We start from the raw sequence: 16486 nt of genomic DNA, 5'->3' as shown, positions 1-16486 counted from the left end.
GGAGGTTAAATGCTGTGGTCCAAATAATATCACTTCAGATTTATTCAAATGAAGCTGGAGAAACTTTGCGGCCATCCTGGACTTTATGTCTTGAAGACAGCTATTGAGGTCAGTGAGTTTGTTGTAATTATCAGGCTAGTTGGAGGTAGACTTGTGTGTCATCCACAAAACAGTGAAAAGAACGGTTGTGTTTTTCAATAATGTGACCTAACGGGAGCATAACATGCAGAAGAGAACCGGACCAAGTGTAGAACATTGGGGGACGTTGAGCATGAAGAGGAGATGCCAAGTGAGAAAGTGAAGGATCTGTAGGATAAACATGAAGAGAAGCAGTTTAAGGCAGACCCAACCCCAGCCCAGTGGTCTAACCAGTGACTGAGGATCGAGTAGTCTACTGTGTCAAAGGCTGCACTTTCATATACACTGTGTAAAAGCAAAGGATGGAGCAGCTACCTGAGTCAGCAGCCAGGAGGATGTCAGTTGTTACTCTCAGTACTGCAGATCGAGCACTGTGAAGAGCTTTGAAACCAGACTGAAATTTTTCAATAATGCAGATCTGAGCCAGGTAGGACAACAGCTGTCTACTTTTTCAAGGATTTTAGGAAGATATCAGCTCATGAATATGATGCATGATTTATTGTTATAGACTAAACTAAGCTAAAATTAACTCCACCTTAAAAAGCTACAACATGATGCTGCATATACATTAATGTGTCACTGATAGTAATTTAAATAATATACATATACAACAATAATAGAAGACTGAAATAATGAATAGTGCTTCTTTCTACTTCCGTTTTTCTTTTACAATAAGCTGATAATACTTCTGTGCTTCATTTGTACATTTTGGTTGCAGGGCTTTTCCTTGTAAAGGAGTAATTTCATATTCTTGCATTGATGCGTTTGCTGACGTAAAAGATGTAAAAACTTCTTCTCCCACAGTGCTTTGAGTGGATACTGTATATTCCTGCCCACAGTCATGGGTTCAGGAAGAGTAAACTAACTGTTACTAAAGCTACTAAATATTGGCGGGTATTGTTTGATGATCACTGGCTGGACTTCATAGTTTACCTGCCTATTTGTTTAAATGTAATATTTATAAAAGTTCTGGTATTAGTGGTGCAGTCCCAGCCACTTACTGAGCAGAATCAGTAAGTGAAATTTGGCTTCAAAATAAAATCTGTCATTTACAAAAAAAAAGTGTTGGCGCTATGCAGATCTACACATAGCATTTTGAAATATACTCCTAGTTACATAATGAAATCATGACATTACATATGAAATGTAACTCGAACTGTAAAATACGTCCAAAAATAATCCCAAATTGCTTGAGCGCTCGAGTAAAGTTTTATTGTGAAGGGAGGAACAGGAAGTGTTAGCCGCTGTAATGCCGTGCAGTGACCGTCCGAGCTGCTGCCTCTGCAGGGACAGCAGCCACTGACAGCAGCAGCGCGGCGGCCGCCCAGCTCGCTGAGGGACGGAACACACAGGTACGTGTCTCCCGGTACACACACGCTGCTCACACCGCCAGTATCGTGCTAAATTTGGACACAGGCTGTTTTTTTTTTTTTTTTTTTTTTTTTTTTTTTTCAAAAACCCTCTGCCTGCTTTTAATTTCTCTTCTAATAGTTCACGTGCTGTAGTTCAAACACTCAAATGTGGTTGCCTCAGTGTGTGAGTTCATTTATCAGGGACAATTAAAGATAACACTCACCACTGCAAGACCAGTCCCATATTATTATTATTATTATTATTATTATAATTATCATTATTATTATTATTATTATTATTATTATAATTATCATTATCATTATTATTATTATTATTATTGTTGTTGTTGTTGTTATTAATTATTATACCAGACATGCCATGTATGGAAGTAGTAGTTGTGGCACCAGTAGCAGCAGCAGAGCAAGGCAAGGCCAATTTATTTGTGTAGCACATTTCATACATAAGTATAAATTCAAATATAAGAACTGATACTACACTGGTATAAGTAGGCAGCGAAAGCAGGAGCAGTGGTAGTTATGGTACTTAGAGCTGCAGTGGAAGTGTTTCAGTGGCAGCAGCACAGCAGTAGCAGTATTACAGTAGAGCTATTAATAATAATAGCTCTAGTATTAGCAGTAATTTTAATAGTAATTGGTAGTAGTACAATTTTTTAGTAGATATAGTAATAATATTATGAGTAATAATTGCAGTAGCAGTAGTGACAGTAGTGATTATGGGTTGGCAATATTAATAAAATCCTTTATCATGGTAAATGTAACTTTATCACATTATCAATATGCTGTATATTGTGGCATAAAATCGACTGAGATATTGTCACTGTCTGGATGAAGTAACCACACACGGATTTCTGTTTTGGACTAATACATCAAATTTTATACCTGACAAATCTAAGTACTTCATCACATTGACGCAAAAATCCTATAAAATCCAATACTGCCATAAATCAGTCCTGTACATCGCTTTGTGACATTTTCCACAATGACCTCACATACAACCGGAACTATTAAAGGAAGAGCCTAGTTACCACAGCATGAAGGGCTTTGCAAAATCTCTGATGGAGGACAAATTTATATCGTCTCACAGTAAATATCTTCATATTGTTCAACCCTAATAAACTAGCTGCTATATATACTAGCAGCAGCAGTATTAGTATCATTACAAGCAGCACTGGAAGGCAGTACGGTAATGTTAGCAGCAGTGGTAGCAGTGGTAGTATTAGTAGCAGCAGTAATGGCAGTATTTGTTGTAGTTGCAGCAGAAGATGTATCAGACGCAACCCTGGTATTAGCAGTAGCATATAGTAGCAAGTGCAGTAGTAGTGGTTGGTGAAAGCAGATGTAGAGGTAATAGTGATGATGTCAGACAGCAGCTGTGATTCTAAAGTGTGACAGGGAGCAGATAGTTGAATTCTGTGCTCTGTGAGCCTGCCTACCTTCATCATAGGATGCTGAAGGAATTCAACTGTCATCTGTGAGCAGCTGTTACAGACTTGTCTCCCTCTTGTGTCGATGTGAAATCACTGCAGTGTTTGCTACTCTTGAGCGGAGATTTAAGTGACGCTGCATGGCAGATGTCCACGGACTGATGCTGTCCATTATTCATAGTCTCATAGAAGCATCATCTACCGCTAATGCTGCTAGAATTTTCTCTGCATTTTCCAGGTTGAGCAACTGGACTAAACAATTACTATGCAGGGGCTCCTGAAGGTTTTGATCCTTGCTTTGGCCCTGTCGAGCCCAACCAGATGCCAAACCAGACGGAGGAAAGGACAGAGAGAGGTCATCATTAATGAGGCCAAAAGTAAGTGTTTCAAATAGCTATGAAATGTATCAGTGCTGTATAATACCTTGTCCAACGATACCATGCTTATACACAGCTGATCACTGATAAAGTCTTACATACTCTGAGCTCGTGTCTTATTGTAAGTAGTAAGTGTGTGTTAAGTGTTGAATGAATTGAATTAATAAGAGATAATAGAAGTAATTTCTTTCAGCCTTTAATTGTAGAAACTAATAATGGTCACTTCAGCTTTACAGGGGATTTAAAGGACTGTGTGTTAATATATACTGTAACACTATGATTGACAGCAGAGTTGATATTATCTATATACTGTATCTATATTTGAATCCGCCAGAGATTGTAATTATCCAGTGCAACTTTGTTGAAAATTGGAGACTTTCCGGAGCGCCCCGGTTGCTCACCTGGTAGAGCGTCAGCCCCATGTGCAAGGCTGGGTCCAGCTGTAGCTGCCCGGGGTCGAGTCATCCCCCTCTCTCTCTCTCTCTCTCTCTCTCTCTCTCTCTCTCTCTCTCTCTCCCACATTTGCTGTCTCTATCAAATAAAGGCAAAAAGCTAATTGGAGCCTTTCCAATGTTGGGTTTTTGAGGCCAATACCCATACCAATATTTGACAGTAAAAAAAAATCTGATAATGATAGAGTATGTTTTTTATTAGAAACACATAATATGATAATTCATACCAAATGGTCAGTAGTCAAGATATCTTGATGTGGACGTGTTGGATGCTGGTGGGACAATGGAGCCTAGCGCTTTCTAAAATGTGCAGATACTCTGATAGAAGTTAGTTATAGAAGTAATAATAGACCACTGCACCAACTGCTTGAAACCTCTCTAAATGGTTGCGATTACAGTGCAAGCCTGCTATGTTTTGCCTCCTGCCTAGCCCTGATCTGCCCGGTGGAGATCATGTTCATCGTGGACAGTTCAGAGAAAGCCAAATCTCTGCTGTTTGAGCGTCAGAAGGCGTTCATCCTGCGCTTCAGCACTATGCTCACGCAGCTCCACTCAGCCGGCTGGCGTCTGCGTCTGCGCCTGGCTGCGCTGCAGTACAGCAGCACCGTGTCAGTGGAGCACAACTTCAGAGACTGGCAGGACATGGACGTCTTCCAGAGCCGGGTGGCCTCCATGACCTTCATCGGCCACGGCAGCTACTCCGCCTACGCCATCACTAACGCCACCCAGGTGTTCAGCCGCGAGACGTCCTCCAGCAGCCTGAGGGTGGCGCTGCTGATGATGGATGGAACGGATCACCCACGCAGCCCCAGTGCAGTGACAGCTGCTGCTGAGGCCAAACAGCACAACATCAGGGTGTTCACCATCAGGCTGTCAGACCTGCCCAGGGACGGTCCCATGGGTGCAACACTACGATCCATTGCCAGTGCCCCCCCACAGCAGCACGTCCTCAGCCTCACCGACAGCCAGCTGGATCACAGACTCTTCAGTGAACTGGTCAGTCATGTTTGTGTTAGGGCGGCATCAGTTTAGAGTCTGCAGTTAGTGGCGTCAGTATAGTCTGAAGCTTCACAGATGATGTTGTTGCACTGCTGCCATTCGTAAGGAGAAAACAGAATGTAGAGACTCACATAGAGCATAAAATAAGCAATTAAAACAGATGAAACGTAGATTAACAATGAAAGCAATGTGTGTGTACATAAACATACAGTATGCTGCTGACAGTGTGGACACCTAGTTGATGGAGAGAAGGAGGAGTGTGAAAGCGTTTGGATTACGGTTCGGTCATCTTCAGACCATCAGTAGCACTGCAGCCAGAAGTGTAGCCTTGTTGATTTCATTGAGATCAGTCTGTAGAGCAGCACGTGCCACTGGCTGAGGCACAAGGCTGCGGCAAAACATGCAAAACATGCATGCCTCATGGATACACACAATGTTTTCAGGGTACCTTTGGATATAAATGACTGGGTATGATGCATACCTCTAAAGTGTGTTGTTATGTTGGTCCAGGTTTATGATCTCTGCAGGACTGGACACTGAATAACTCTCTGTCTTTTTTTCTTTCAGAGCTCAATTGTCAAAACTGGGGTAAGTACTATGAGATTATTAACTAATATCATCCCGTCGACTTTTTGGCTTACATGCTCGTTTTCTGTTATTTTATGTTGTCATTTAATACTGTCCTTACAGGTGAAACACATTCAAGATTAAATAAACAGTAACATTCAGCAAGCTATGAAGCTTACTGTTGACGAACATGACAAAATCATTTTGTTAATACAAAATGGAGGAGGCCAGCATTTTCCGTCCTCGTTTCTGCTAGCTATTTCACCTTTCTCATGTTTTGCTCTGTATCTAAAGCACATTGTTGATTTTGTTTATTATTTTGCTCTTTTCCTTTGTCTTTATTTCAGTGCCCACAGCCAAAGACCTGTCTGTGTGAGAGGGGGGAGAGGGGCCACCCTGGGAGCCCAGTGAGTGTATTATAGTATGATCCTGTACTATTTCTAAACCAGTCCTTCTGTGCTAACATCTTTAACACAAGCTGTGATAGACTCATTTCTCAAAAATATTAAAATATAAATCACCACTTGTCACTTCATTGAAAAGTCATATGGGTAATACTGTTGGTGCACATCAATATTACACATATTTTGGTAGTACCGTATTGTATTTCATACCAAATGTACTAGCTGAAATTTTGTAGTTCCTTTCCTATGAATGAGCCAACCAGACCAGACAGTATTTGCCAATATCATTACTAGATGACTAAAGTCTCACTACTGGCCAATAGTGGTTAGAATTTTTGTGTTATAGAATAGATGGAGGGATAGATAGATAGATAGATAGATAGATAGATAGATAGATAGATAGATAGATAGATAGATAGATAGATAGATAGATAGATAGATAGATAGATAGATAGATAGATCGATCGATCGATCGATCGATCGATCCTGCAGACTTTTGGGTAATGTGACACTATTTCTGTACCAGCTTACTGCCCAGCTGTGGGAGTGTCTGCTGGCTTCAGGTTGACAGTCACTTCCTCATCACACAGAGCCCAGTAAGCCTCACACTGTGGCTTGTTATCCCTGGATAGCTGGGGATTCTCCCAGCCTCCACAGGCTAGCGGCCTCCATCAGCAGGTGTGCCTGGCCTGCATCCAAAGCACTGCAGGGAAAATGTGCGAAAGAGCAGGAAATGTTTCCCACAATGCAAGTGTAGCAGGTGGTGAGAGGGCCAGTTGAAAGGGCTGTTTTCACTGGTAGCACTACTGAAGAGAGGCCCTTGGAAAGAAGCAAAGGTCAAGGATGGAAGATTAAACATGAGCAAACACACAGGCTGCAGTGATCTGAGAACCTGCTGCGCTGAGGTGGAGGTTTATGTTGGACAGGGGTTACAGACAGGTCACGCCGAGAATGCCCTACCTCACCTTTGCCTATACATACATAGAGTGCAAACTAAAAAGGGGCCCAAATATTCTCATCCGGCACAATCTCTCCCTTTACTTTCATCTAGGGGAAACCAGGCGAGACGGGGTCTGATGGAGCTCCAGGTCCAAAGGGATCTCGTGTAAGTCTCTATTGTCTCCATAATCCAGTGCTGGTTACAGAAAGAATCCACGAAGTGTCGTTTGATGTGCTGTTTTGTCTGGGCTCGGTCACTGTAGGGGGAACCTGGCATTAATGGACGTCCAGGAATGGAGGGCCTTGAGGTAATGATCAAATATTTTTCTGAAACTTCTCTTTCCTGGATTACAAGATGTCATGTAAATCTGAGTATGGTATACTGTTATGTTCTATTTTGAGAAGCTATGGAGGGAGCTCCAAATGTGTTACAGTGGTTTACCATTAAAACAATGTACTGTTAAATTATGCAGTCTAGTAAGAAGTAGTGGGCCAATTTACCAGGCAGAAGTAGTTTTAAAGTCTAGTCTTTTAGACTATTCTGACTGATTATACATCTTTTCAGGTTTCAGCTTCTATTTCACACTTAACATGTCAAAGAAATAGTGTAACATTTTTGAAAATACACTTATTAGCTTCCTTTCCAAGAATGACATGAGAGAATTAAATTTCATCTATTGTCTATACAGTAAATACAGGAGCCGAGAGGCAAGTAGCGTAGCTTAGCATAATTACTGGAAGCAGGGGGGGATAGCTAGCTAAGTTGGCTCGCTCCAAAGTTAAAAAATACAGCTAGCACCTTTAAAGCTCACTAATTAGCACATTATATATCTTCTGTTTAAACTGTAGGCTACACAAACAGAAACTGTCAAAACGACAGTTTGTGGGGAATAATGTGCTGGAACTATTTCTTGACAACAGTTTATCCATTTGCCCAGTGTTTCTGTGCAGTGTCTCTGGCTATAGCACAGGTTGCCAGATACTGTCGGTGAGCACAGGTTTTGGAAAGTTATAGGTGTCTGTACAGGCACGATGTGACTCCTGGCAACCTCACTGTGATAACAAGATTATAAAAAGTCACTGTCCCCAGCTATTTTTACCCAACAAATAGTTTTTGGACTTTGGACAGAGCTAGGCTAGCTGTTTCCCCCTGCTTCCGGTCTTTATGCTAAGCTAGGCTAACCACATCCTGATTGTGTTTAATGCACAGACATGAGAGAGGTATTTATCTTTTCCTCTCACTCTCAATGCGTGTATTTCCCGAAATGTTAACTAACTTCATAGGTAAATATAACTGGGTTACCTTTACGTGACACTAGGTGCATTTTCATTAAGTACTTTATTCCACTAGTAATTAGAATTAGATCTAAGATAAGTCTCACATGACTGTCCAAAGCAACGCAACATGTTTCTAGGCTACACAGTTAGCCTAACAGGTGTTTCTCTGTCAGATCTCAAAGTGCTGGCTACAAACTAGAAGTTAGCAAGGTTTGGAGCGTTCACCAGTGTTATCACTTACCAAATAAAAAGTAGAAATTATATGGACTGAATCCAATTTTTTAATATATAAATCAATTAGCAGTCTATGATGTCTCCTGTGCTCCCATCACATTAAGCAGTCCTATTTTGATGTTGGTTGGTTGGTTGACTTTCGATTACAGTAGCATGATGGTTGGTGGACAGTCAACTGTCTGATATCAATTTTGGAAAAGTTTAATGTCAAATTTCCCTTTCTATAGGGTCGGCCTGGTAGCAAAGGGGAAAAGGTTTGTATTATTATTTTTGATATTATAAATTCCATGCATACAGACATTGCCAGTTGTCAAGCTTTCTATACTACAAAGCCTACAGGCATTCTGGCCAGTGTCAGACAGTTTGACTTGGCTCAGTGCCCAGATTAGAAAGGTGTTTGCTTTAAGCTTCACCTGTATCTTTACTGGTTGCATTTTCCAGGGAGGACAGGGTGAATGTGGTGTCCCTGGTAAAAAGGGAGAACAGGTAGGTTTAATACTTTTTTTAAAAATGTAATTGCCATGATGACTTTTTGCTGTGGCCACGTTCTGTATGTGAATATAGTGATATTTTATTGATGTCTTTCCTTAGGGTGCAGATGGACCTCCTGGCCCCAGAGGCCCCAGAGGAGAGCAGGTGAAGTTTTTAACTTTTTATCCCATTAACCAATACTCTTTACACATAGTGCATATATGAATGGCTGGGCAGTACATTGATATCCCATTATATACAGAGCCTCAGTTAATGGTTGCACACTACAACTGATCGTGTCTTCCCTCACACAGATGAGATGTTTTGTAATCATTGTGAATGTCAAAATTATGCAATTTTGATGACCAATCTCATTAACATGTACAATGTTTCACAAATATGGATCCACAGTCACGGAGTATATGATTTAGATTCAAATTGTTTATGATTGACAATAAGCAAGTTATTCATATCAGAGTTATGACAGACAACTGTCATAGTTTTGGCCCCACAGCAGCTTGGCTGAACTAACATTTACATGGAGGACATTTTAAATGTAAGAATGGAAATAAAACCCAAATAGGCACCTTGAATGCAGTTCAGCCAAAACTCAGAAGGTACAAACCCATGTTTTTATTGTTACTCTATTGTCTGACAATGCTGTGACTCCATACCGGTATCAGTATGTTGGTTAAATACAAAAAATCGATATGAAAATATCGACAGAGCCAGGCTAGCTGTTTCCCCCTGCTTCCAGTCTTTATGCTGAGCTAGGCTAACCTCATCCTGACTCCAGCCCTGTACTTAACACACCGACGTGAGATTGATATGGATCTTCTCATTTCACTCTCAGAAAGAAATAGAAGAAATGCATTTCCCGAAGTGTGTGGTTCATATTTGTTCGAATTAGTAGACTGGCATTTCAGGGCGATTTATTGTTAGAAGTAGAACCTTCAATGTTTATGTTTCATTTCAAAGCCTGATATTACCAATATGCAGTACACCTATGAAATAGAGACATGTTTTAATTTCAAAATTTAATAGAACTCCACGCGTAGGAGCCTTCATACCTGAACGGGTGTGTGGTCAAATTGAAAGATTCCTGTGTCCCCCCACATCCGCACTGAAACAATCAGTGCTGCAGTGAAAGCCACACACTCTGGGTCCATCTCCTGCTCTGCACTTGTGGAATGTGAGCTGTGGATTAGATCTTATCCCTCTCCTAATGTAGCCTTTCTAAAGCGGGGAATCCAAGCTTGCAATGTTTGGTTGTAGTCTTTGAGCAGACGTTGTCCCAGAGGATTAGGATTTGGGCACATGTTATCCATTCCCTCTCTCCTTAAATGCTTGTAGCCCCCTTCAGCATCAGTCGAACAACAGCAGCCATCGTCAGAGTGCCATTAGGTTTCACGTCCTTCTGATTTGTCTCCAGTTCCCATGAAATGTACCTACACACACACTGACAAAAGTTTATTCATAAACCTGTAATACCAAAGTATACACCATCACAGTATTCGTACCCACCAGTCCTCGAACAGCTTGAAAAAGTCGCAGTGTAATTTATATCTTATTTCAGTTTAACATCTTCAAATTATGAAATTATCTCAATTTAAAGGACCAGCTGGCATTTTGGCAAATCACATCTATTTTTATTTATTTCCAGTTTGCCCCTCAGTACAATACAGAATTCTAATAGAAATGGTCTAGTTTGAAGAGTCCAGTGGCTAATTGCCTACATCCTAGAGCTTTCCCTGCTTCACAGCCACCTTGTAACTGGTGGCTTCTGCATTGTGTTTGTTATTAATGCAAATGTCATGGCATTAGGATCTGTTTGAAATTGATCACCAAAGATCTTGTTCTGAGAAGGACAGATAATAAAGCAGAACCTCCATACAAAAAAAATGCCTTTAAGTGTTTAAGTGCCAGTGCAGTGAAATCTGTATATTAATAGTTGAAGACAGACATTTGCGAAATTGGTTCAAGTATGTGTGATCTATATATATGAAATAAACGGAAATAATTGCATTGATTACAATGATGAATGGACAAAAAATACACCCAAATCTCCCAGAGGAGAATAGTACAAAGGGAAGAGGTGAGGGGGGAAATGTAGGGGCGTAGAAGAAGAGATGACAGAGGTGAGGCTCTGAACTTGAACCTTACAGATACACACTATACACATACTAACTTTGGAGACCTTCCCAGTCAGGTAATGACTATATTTTGACAGATTTTGTGTAGTTATATGAACAAGAGGTTATTATACAGATGACCTGCTTACACTTGCACACTGTTATTGTGGGTAATGCATAGGATGGTAATGCATTTGAAAGCTCAGATTGATTTGAAATATCAACAACACTGAAACTTATTTTTTTTTATTGTTTTTTCAAAAGGAAAAACATATGTACACAGCTTATAAAATGAATCAAACATCAGAATATCACAGCAAATTACACCTAAGACAGGACTAGAACAGGAAACAAGAACAAAGGGAATAGAGATAAGAACGTTATGCAGTATATATTCCACATGATATTATATGTGCTGAATAGTGGTACATCATGCTATATGAACTAAGCAATACCCCAGATTATTACATCACAATATATTATCTTTTTAAGTGGAAAGGGTGCAACTCTTCAGCACACCAGGTATACCATAACAAAAGGGCCCCATATTTTCATGTAGTTATCTTGCCTATCTATTAGCTTATAACATAATCTTTCATAGTAGGAAATTTTGGCTATTTCTTCCAACCATTCCTTCACTTATATATCTCCTTCAGTTTTCCAGTGTCACAGCACTATCCTACATCCAGTAATAAGTGCTATTCTGCACCAGGAGATCCGGTGGGCATTTAGACCACTTCCCTTTGGCAGCACACCTAATAGGCAAAGCATTGGTCCCTGTACCAGTGAAGACGTCTTCACTGCATTGATGAAGGTGATAATCTTAGACCACAGAAGATCTATCATGGGGCATGAATACAACATGTGCAATAGAGTGCCACAAGTAGCATCACAGCTCCAGTCAGAGCTTCTGAGTCCTAGCCTTGCCATTTTATTTGGGGGTCCAAAAAGTTCTATTGATCATTTTGAAAGTTTTGACAATTTAAAGAGGTACTGCACACTTAAACGTGTTTTTTGAGCTGTAAACTAAATTATATGGCTGTACTGTGATGAAACACATCAGTGCTGGAGTTAATATTGACATTCGTACTAAATTTATGAAAATCTGCATTTCATGGGTTGAAAATGGCTCAACACGCCATCTACTGTGTTAAATCACCCGGAACCTAGCAAGGCCCAGTGCTGACACAGAGTCGACCGTTTGGGACTAATTTGCGTCATGACATTTCTATTAAAACAAAGAGTGTTAAACCCTGTAATCAGATGTGGGTGGCCCCCTCCCCCTGCCTTTGAGTGGGAGTCTGTGAAACCGTGCTCATTTTCAAATATGCAGATCGAGACGCATCATTCACTGGAGTTTATGCTAGTTTTTGCTAACCCTCTACTTTGTATTTTTCAGTCTTGGCGCAATGGTTCGGACTTGTGCTTTTGACCGGACTGCATTCTTTCCTTTGATATGATCCCATGATAAACAGCAGGGCTACAGCTATGTACTGACACCCCCCCACAGACACACACTCAGCCTCTCAGCCTCTCTGAGCCGCTAACGTTAGCTCAGTTAAAACCAAGTGGCAACCATCCAGGGCTGAAAAATGAAGCCAATGTGGAAGTGCCAAAAACTGCAGTTACTCAAATGGCCACTTGAGGCTGGCTCCAATAGCGAGTCAGTCCCCATAGAGCCCCATGTTAAAATGACCAACTTTACAGCAGAAATAAACATGTTTACAGCCTGGTACAAACGACGGGTTTGGTCTCTATAGCTGATTTCCCCCTTCATGACAACTGTGAGGGGGGTGAATTTTTTTTATAACTCAACTGTTTAAAATATATTAGCTCCACCTCTTGCCTACACATCAATGTCTGTTTACAGGTCTTGGGGAGTACTGCCACATATGTGAAAAAAGTTGTATAAAGCCTTTTTTGTCTCCAGAGGAAGCTGTATGAACTCTGATAAATTGACCCAAGTGATGTCACTTGAGTCACCGCTGGTTGGGGCGGAAGACTACAAGTTATAAAATGAAAAGAATCTGGGGGTGTGGAGTTAGAAAGAAGTGAGCTTACTCTATAGCCCACTCCTCATGTCTGCTTGAGGCTAGAGGCTCAAGGCTACATTAGTCACTACTAGCATAACACACCCAAATCTCCAACCGAACCATCGATGGCTGAGTTGCATTGTGGGTAATGTAGGCACCAGGTTTTGACAAGGAAGAAGAATGTGTGGCATAAAAAAGACGATATCTCTGGTTCTGCAGCATCAATTTTTAAATTTGTCCATCATGAATCCGACAATATTATAGGAGTGCAATGCTAAATCGATGGAGTTCTTTTTTAACACTACAGCATGCTGTGATAAACGTCAGCAATGCAAAGCATTTTGTTTGCAGTAAATAGGCTCAAACATGCAAGACCATGGTATGATCTGAACGAATGATATAATCTTTTAGAACTCTATCAGTGCTAAGATCAGTCTAGTTGTTGTATATGGTTATAAATGATCAATTCTCATTATCAGTTTCTTTTACCATGCTGTCATATTTCCATGTTCTCACTGTCCACTTCTGCATCAGCTCAGCATCTCTTAATTCATCTCTTAGTATAATAAGCTTTTCAACATACAATCCGTTTTAATTTAATGTTGTCCTAACCATTGTGTTGATTCCTGTTAGTCAGTGGGAAGCCAGTGAGGGATCCTTCTGTAATGTTGGGTAATCTCTTAAGTTTCAGAGAAGACATACACTTCCCAGAGAGTTGGCAGTGACAAGAATGGGGAACTGCACTTTCCAAAATAACCCACCCTTTGCATTACCTGTCTTATCTTTGTTTTAACTCTCTGATAAAGGCAAAATTGGTAGATGTTTATATTTTTTTAATATGAAATTCATTTTATGTTATTTATGGAACCATATATATTTACATGCCATTTCCTATTTGTTCCTATCTCAGGGAGTCAGGGGAGGACCTGGAGACCAGGGTCCAGAGGGGCCATCAGGACCTAAAGTAAGAACACTGGCAATCAAGTTTCAAATACATCAAGTAAATCAATATTTTCACAGGTTAAAGCTATGGGCACATTTGTAAGTTTCTTTTTCCTTCTCCTAAAAAGGGTGACCGAGGGCCGAGGGGTGCACCTGGACCTCCAGGAGATAATGGCATTGGGTTCCCTGGTCCCAAGGTAGGTTTGGTTTAGTATTTGATTAAATAAGGAACATTTTCCTACTTACCTATCTGTGGGAAGGCCACAGGTGGAAGGTGTTCTGTGTACTTTTCAGTTTATCTCTAATCTGTAAACTGTATTTTTCAGGGTGACAATGGAAACCAAGGAAGACCAGGCCCTCCTGGACCAGTGGGTGTGGGCGAACCAGGGTCACCGGTGGGTGAAACGCTGATTTACTCTCATATTCATAGTTGTCTTTCATGTCCAGTGTATTGAAGTGCAGTCAATGAAAAACTTTTATTTTTGTAAGCAACTGTATACCTAACTGGAATTGAACTACTACTGAACGGTTAATATAAAATTTAGAACACTGAAATATTTTACTTTGAAAACTATCAGTCAGGTGTGAAATAAAAAAAAAATCATGTGACTTCAGGACAGAGGTCTGGTCGATTCCATCCAGACTCAGTTGCTTATCCTTCATAGTGGTGGTGTCTGAATTTAACCTATCCAATTTAAAGCAACCTGATTTTCTTCTGAATTGAATTTTTTGAATTTGGCTAACTGTATTTGAGCAACCTGAATGGAGTCGTTTGAATGTTGGACGCTTGAATTTCTTATTTGAATTCTATTCTATTATTGTGAGTCCTTAAAAAACTGGATAACCAACAAACTGAGGAACTGTGTTGTTGTTTTTTTATGTTGCTGAGTTTTGCAAAAAAAATTCAAATGTAATTTTTCAATGCTTTGAGTAGCACAAACACACTTCCATTTATCTCCATTATATTGGGGTGGCAACAGTTTCATTATCTCAAAAACTCAACATGAAAAAATATATCTGCATCGTTAGATTTTTTTTTTGTTGAACCGATCCTTTAAACCCTGTCACACAACAAATGCAGAATAAACCACATAAGTTACTGTTGGCAGTGCAGCCCAGCTCATTTTCCAGCAACAGACCTTGTGTTATTGTTGATTGAATATTCTAGTGCTTCCAGTTTATGATCATGTAATGTAATACCTGTTCAATTCTGCAAATTCAGTGTTTAACACTTACTATCTTTGTGGTGATGTGTTTAGGGTCCAGCAGGGCCACCAGGGATGCAAGGATCTCCAGGGTTTCCAGGTGAGGGTCTCCCAGGGCCCAAGGTAAGTTCCAGGACAAGCTGGTTGACTACAACTAGCATATCTCATTTTATTTATCCTTTATTTAAGACAGTCTGTTTTTGCAAATGTTTATCCCTGTACATTGCAATGTACACATTTCTTACAAAATGTGACATATTAGTGCTTTAAAACCATAGAGGGAGATAAGAAATACTAATTTTAATTACGGTTTCATTTATAAATTGCACATATGTTTAAAAAATCAGAAACCAGACTGACCCAATCAGAATCAATGTGGGATGTATTCAAATGCCCCACGTAATTATTGAATTAAAAAATAAATAAATGTATCATTCAGATTATGGTTGTATGATCTGAGTCTAAAGATGCCAATGTGATGTGTTATTCTTCAGGCCTTCCTGTTCTCTTAACCCTCTGTGTTTCTTTCAGGGTGGCAGGGGGTATGAGGGTCCTAAGGGCAGCCGTGGCCAGCCAGGAATTGGCTACAAAGGTGATAAGGTATGGTTAACTATAAAACATGGTTGGAAATGCATAGTGAAAACCTGTGATGCTGTAAAGGATATGTGATCTGTCTGACCTCTCACCTGTCTGACCTTCAGGGAAACACAGGAGCCCCCGGGTTGCCAGGTTTGGTGGGGTTTCCAGGGGCAGGCATCCAAGGAGAAAAGGCAAGGCCAATGATAATGTTTGGAATTTGCTGCTCATATTTATCCTTTGTTTGTATCAAGGTATCAAGATTAATTTGACATTTTACAACACAGGCTTGCACAGTAAAATGTAAATTGTAGCCCCTTCATGCTACACACACTGAACATATACAAATATTTATGTTATTTCTTTTAATAGAATAAGATCAAATAAAAATAAAATATATACAGTTACTTATATAAATATATACATATATCTGTACATGTATACACCCAGACGGTATATACAGTATGTGCAACGTCAGTGTAAAGTTCCATGTCATTGATTATGGTGGAGTGCAGAGGTGGAGCTGAGGAGTCTCAGCCTGAGGAAAGAAACTGCTCTGTAGTCTGGTGGTACAGCAGCAGATACTTTGGTGAAGGTCCAGGCTGGCTGGGATGTTGTTCTTTATGTGCTGGAGAACCAGTTTCTCAAAGCACTTCATCAGAATGGGGGTAAGTGCCACAGGGCGGTAGTCGTTCAGACTAGACACTGTAGACTTGGTACTGGTGACGATGGTAGCTGATAATGATAGACTAGCTGGCTGACACATGTTCTTAGTACACAGCCAGGGATGATATCAGGCCCAGCAGCTTTACTCATATTCACTCTCAGCAGGGTTCTTCTCACATCTGCTGTGGATACTGACAGTGGCCGGTCTTCTGGAGGCGGAGTAGACTTTACAGCTGACTTTTTGTGGAGGAGATCAAAACGAGCATAAAATGTGTT

The 16486-nt window shown here is 40.4% G+C and overlaps 1 protein-coding gene across 1 annotated transcript in view; it reads left to right on the top strand.

The window, feature by feature from the left end:
- Nucleotides 1–413: 413 nt before the first annotated feature.
- col28a1a (collagen, type XXVIII, alpha 1a) overlaps nt 414–16486 on the top strand; it is a 47282-nt gene continuing 31209 nt past the window's right edge. The window contains exons 1-17 of the mRNA XM_044171713.1: nt 414–565; nt 1426–1490; nt 3174–3312; nt 4195–4760; nt 5331–5351; nt 5678–5737; nt 6786–6839; nt 6937–6981; nt 8413–8439; nt 8627–8671; nt 8777–8821; nt 13732–13785; nt 13892–13960; nt 14090–14158; nt 15023–15091; nt 15500–15568; nt 15670–15738. Coding sequence (XP_044027648.1) covers nt 3201–3312; nt 4195–4760; nt 5331–5351; nt 5678–5737; nt 6786–6839; nt 6937–6981; nt 8413–8439; nt 8627–8671; nt 8777–8821; nt 13732–13785; nt 13892–13960; nt 14090–14158; nt 15023–15091; nt 15500–15568; nt 15670–15738 — 1374 coding nt within the window. The 5' untranslated portion in view covers nt 414–565; nt 1426–1490; nt 3174–3200. The remainder of the gene's footprint in view (nt 566–1425; nt 1491–3173; nt 3313–4194; nt 4761–5330; nt 5352–5677; nt 5738–6785; nt 6840–6936; nt 6982–8412; nt 8440–8626; nt 8672–8776; nt 8822–13731; nt 13786–13891; nt 13961–14089; nt 14159–15022; nt 15092–15499; nt 15569–15669; nt 15739–16486) is intronic.

The sequence above is a fragment of the Siniperca chuatsi genome, linkage group LG17 (assembly GCF_020085105.1).
Source record: "Siniperca chuatsi isolate FFG_IHB_CAS linkage group LG17, ASM2008510v1, whole genome shotgun sequence".
NCBI classification, from domain to species: domain Eukaryota; kingdom Metazoa; phylum Chordata; class Actinopteri; order Centrarchiformes; family Sinipercidae; genus Siniperca; species Siniperca chuatsi.
This window is presented reverse-complemented; position numbering and strand designations above follow the sequence as displayed.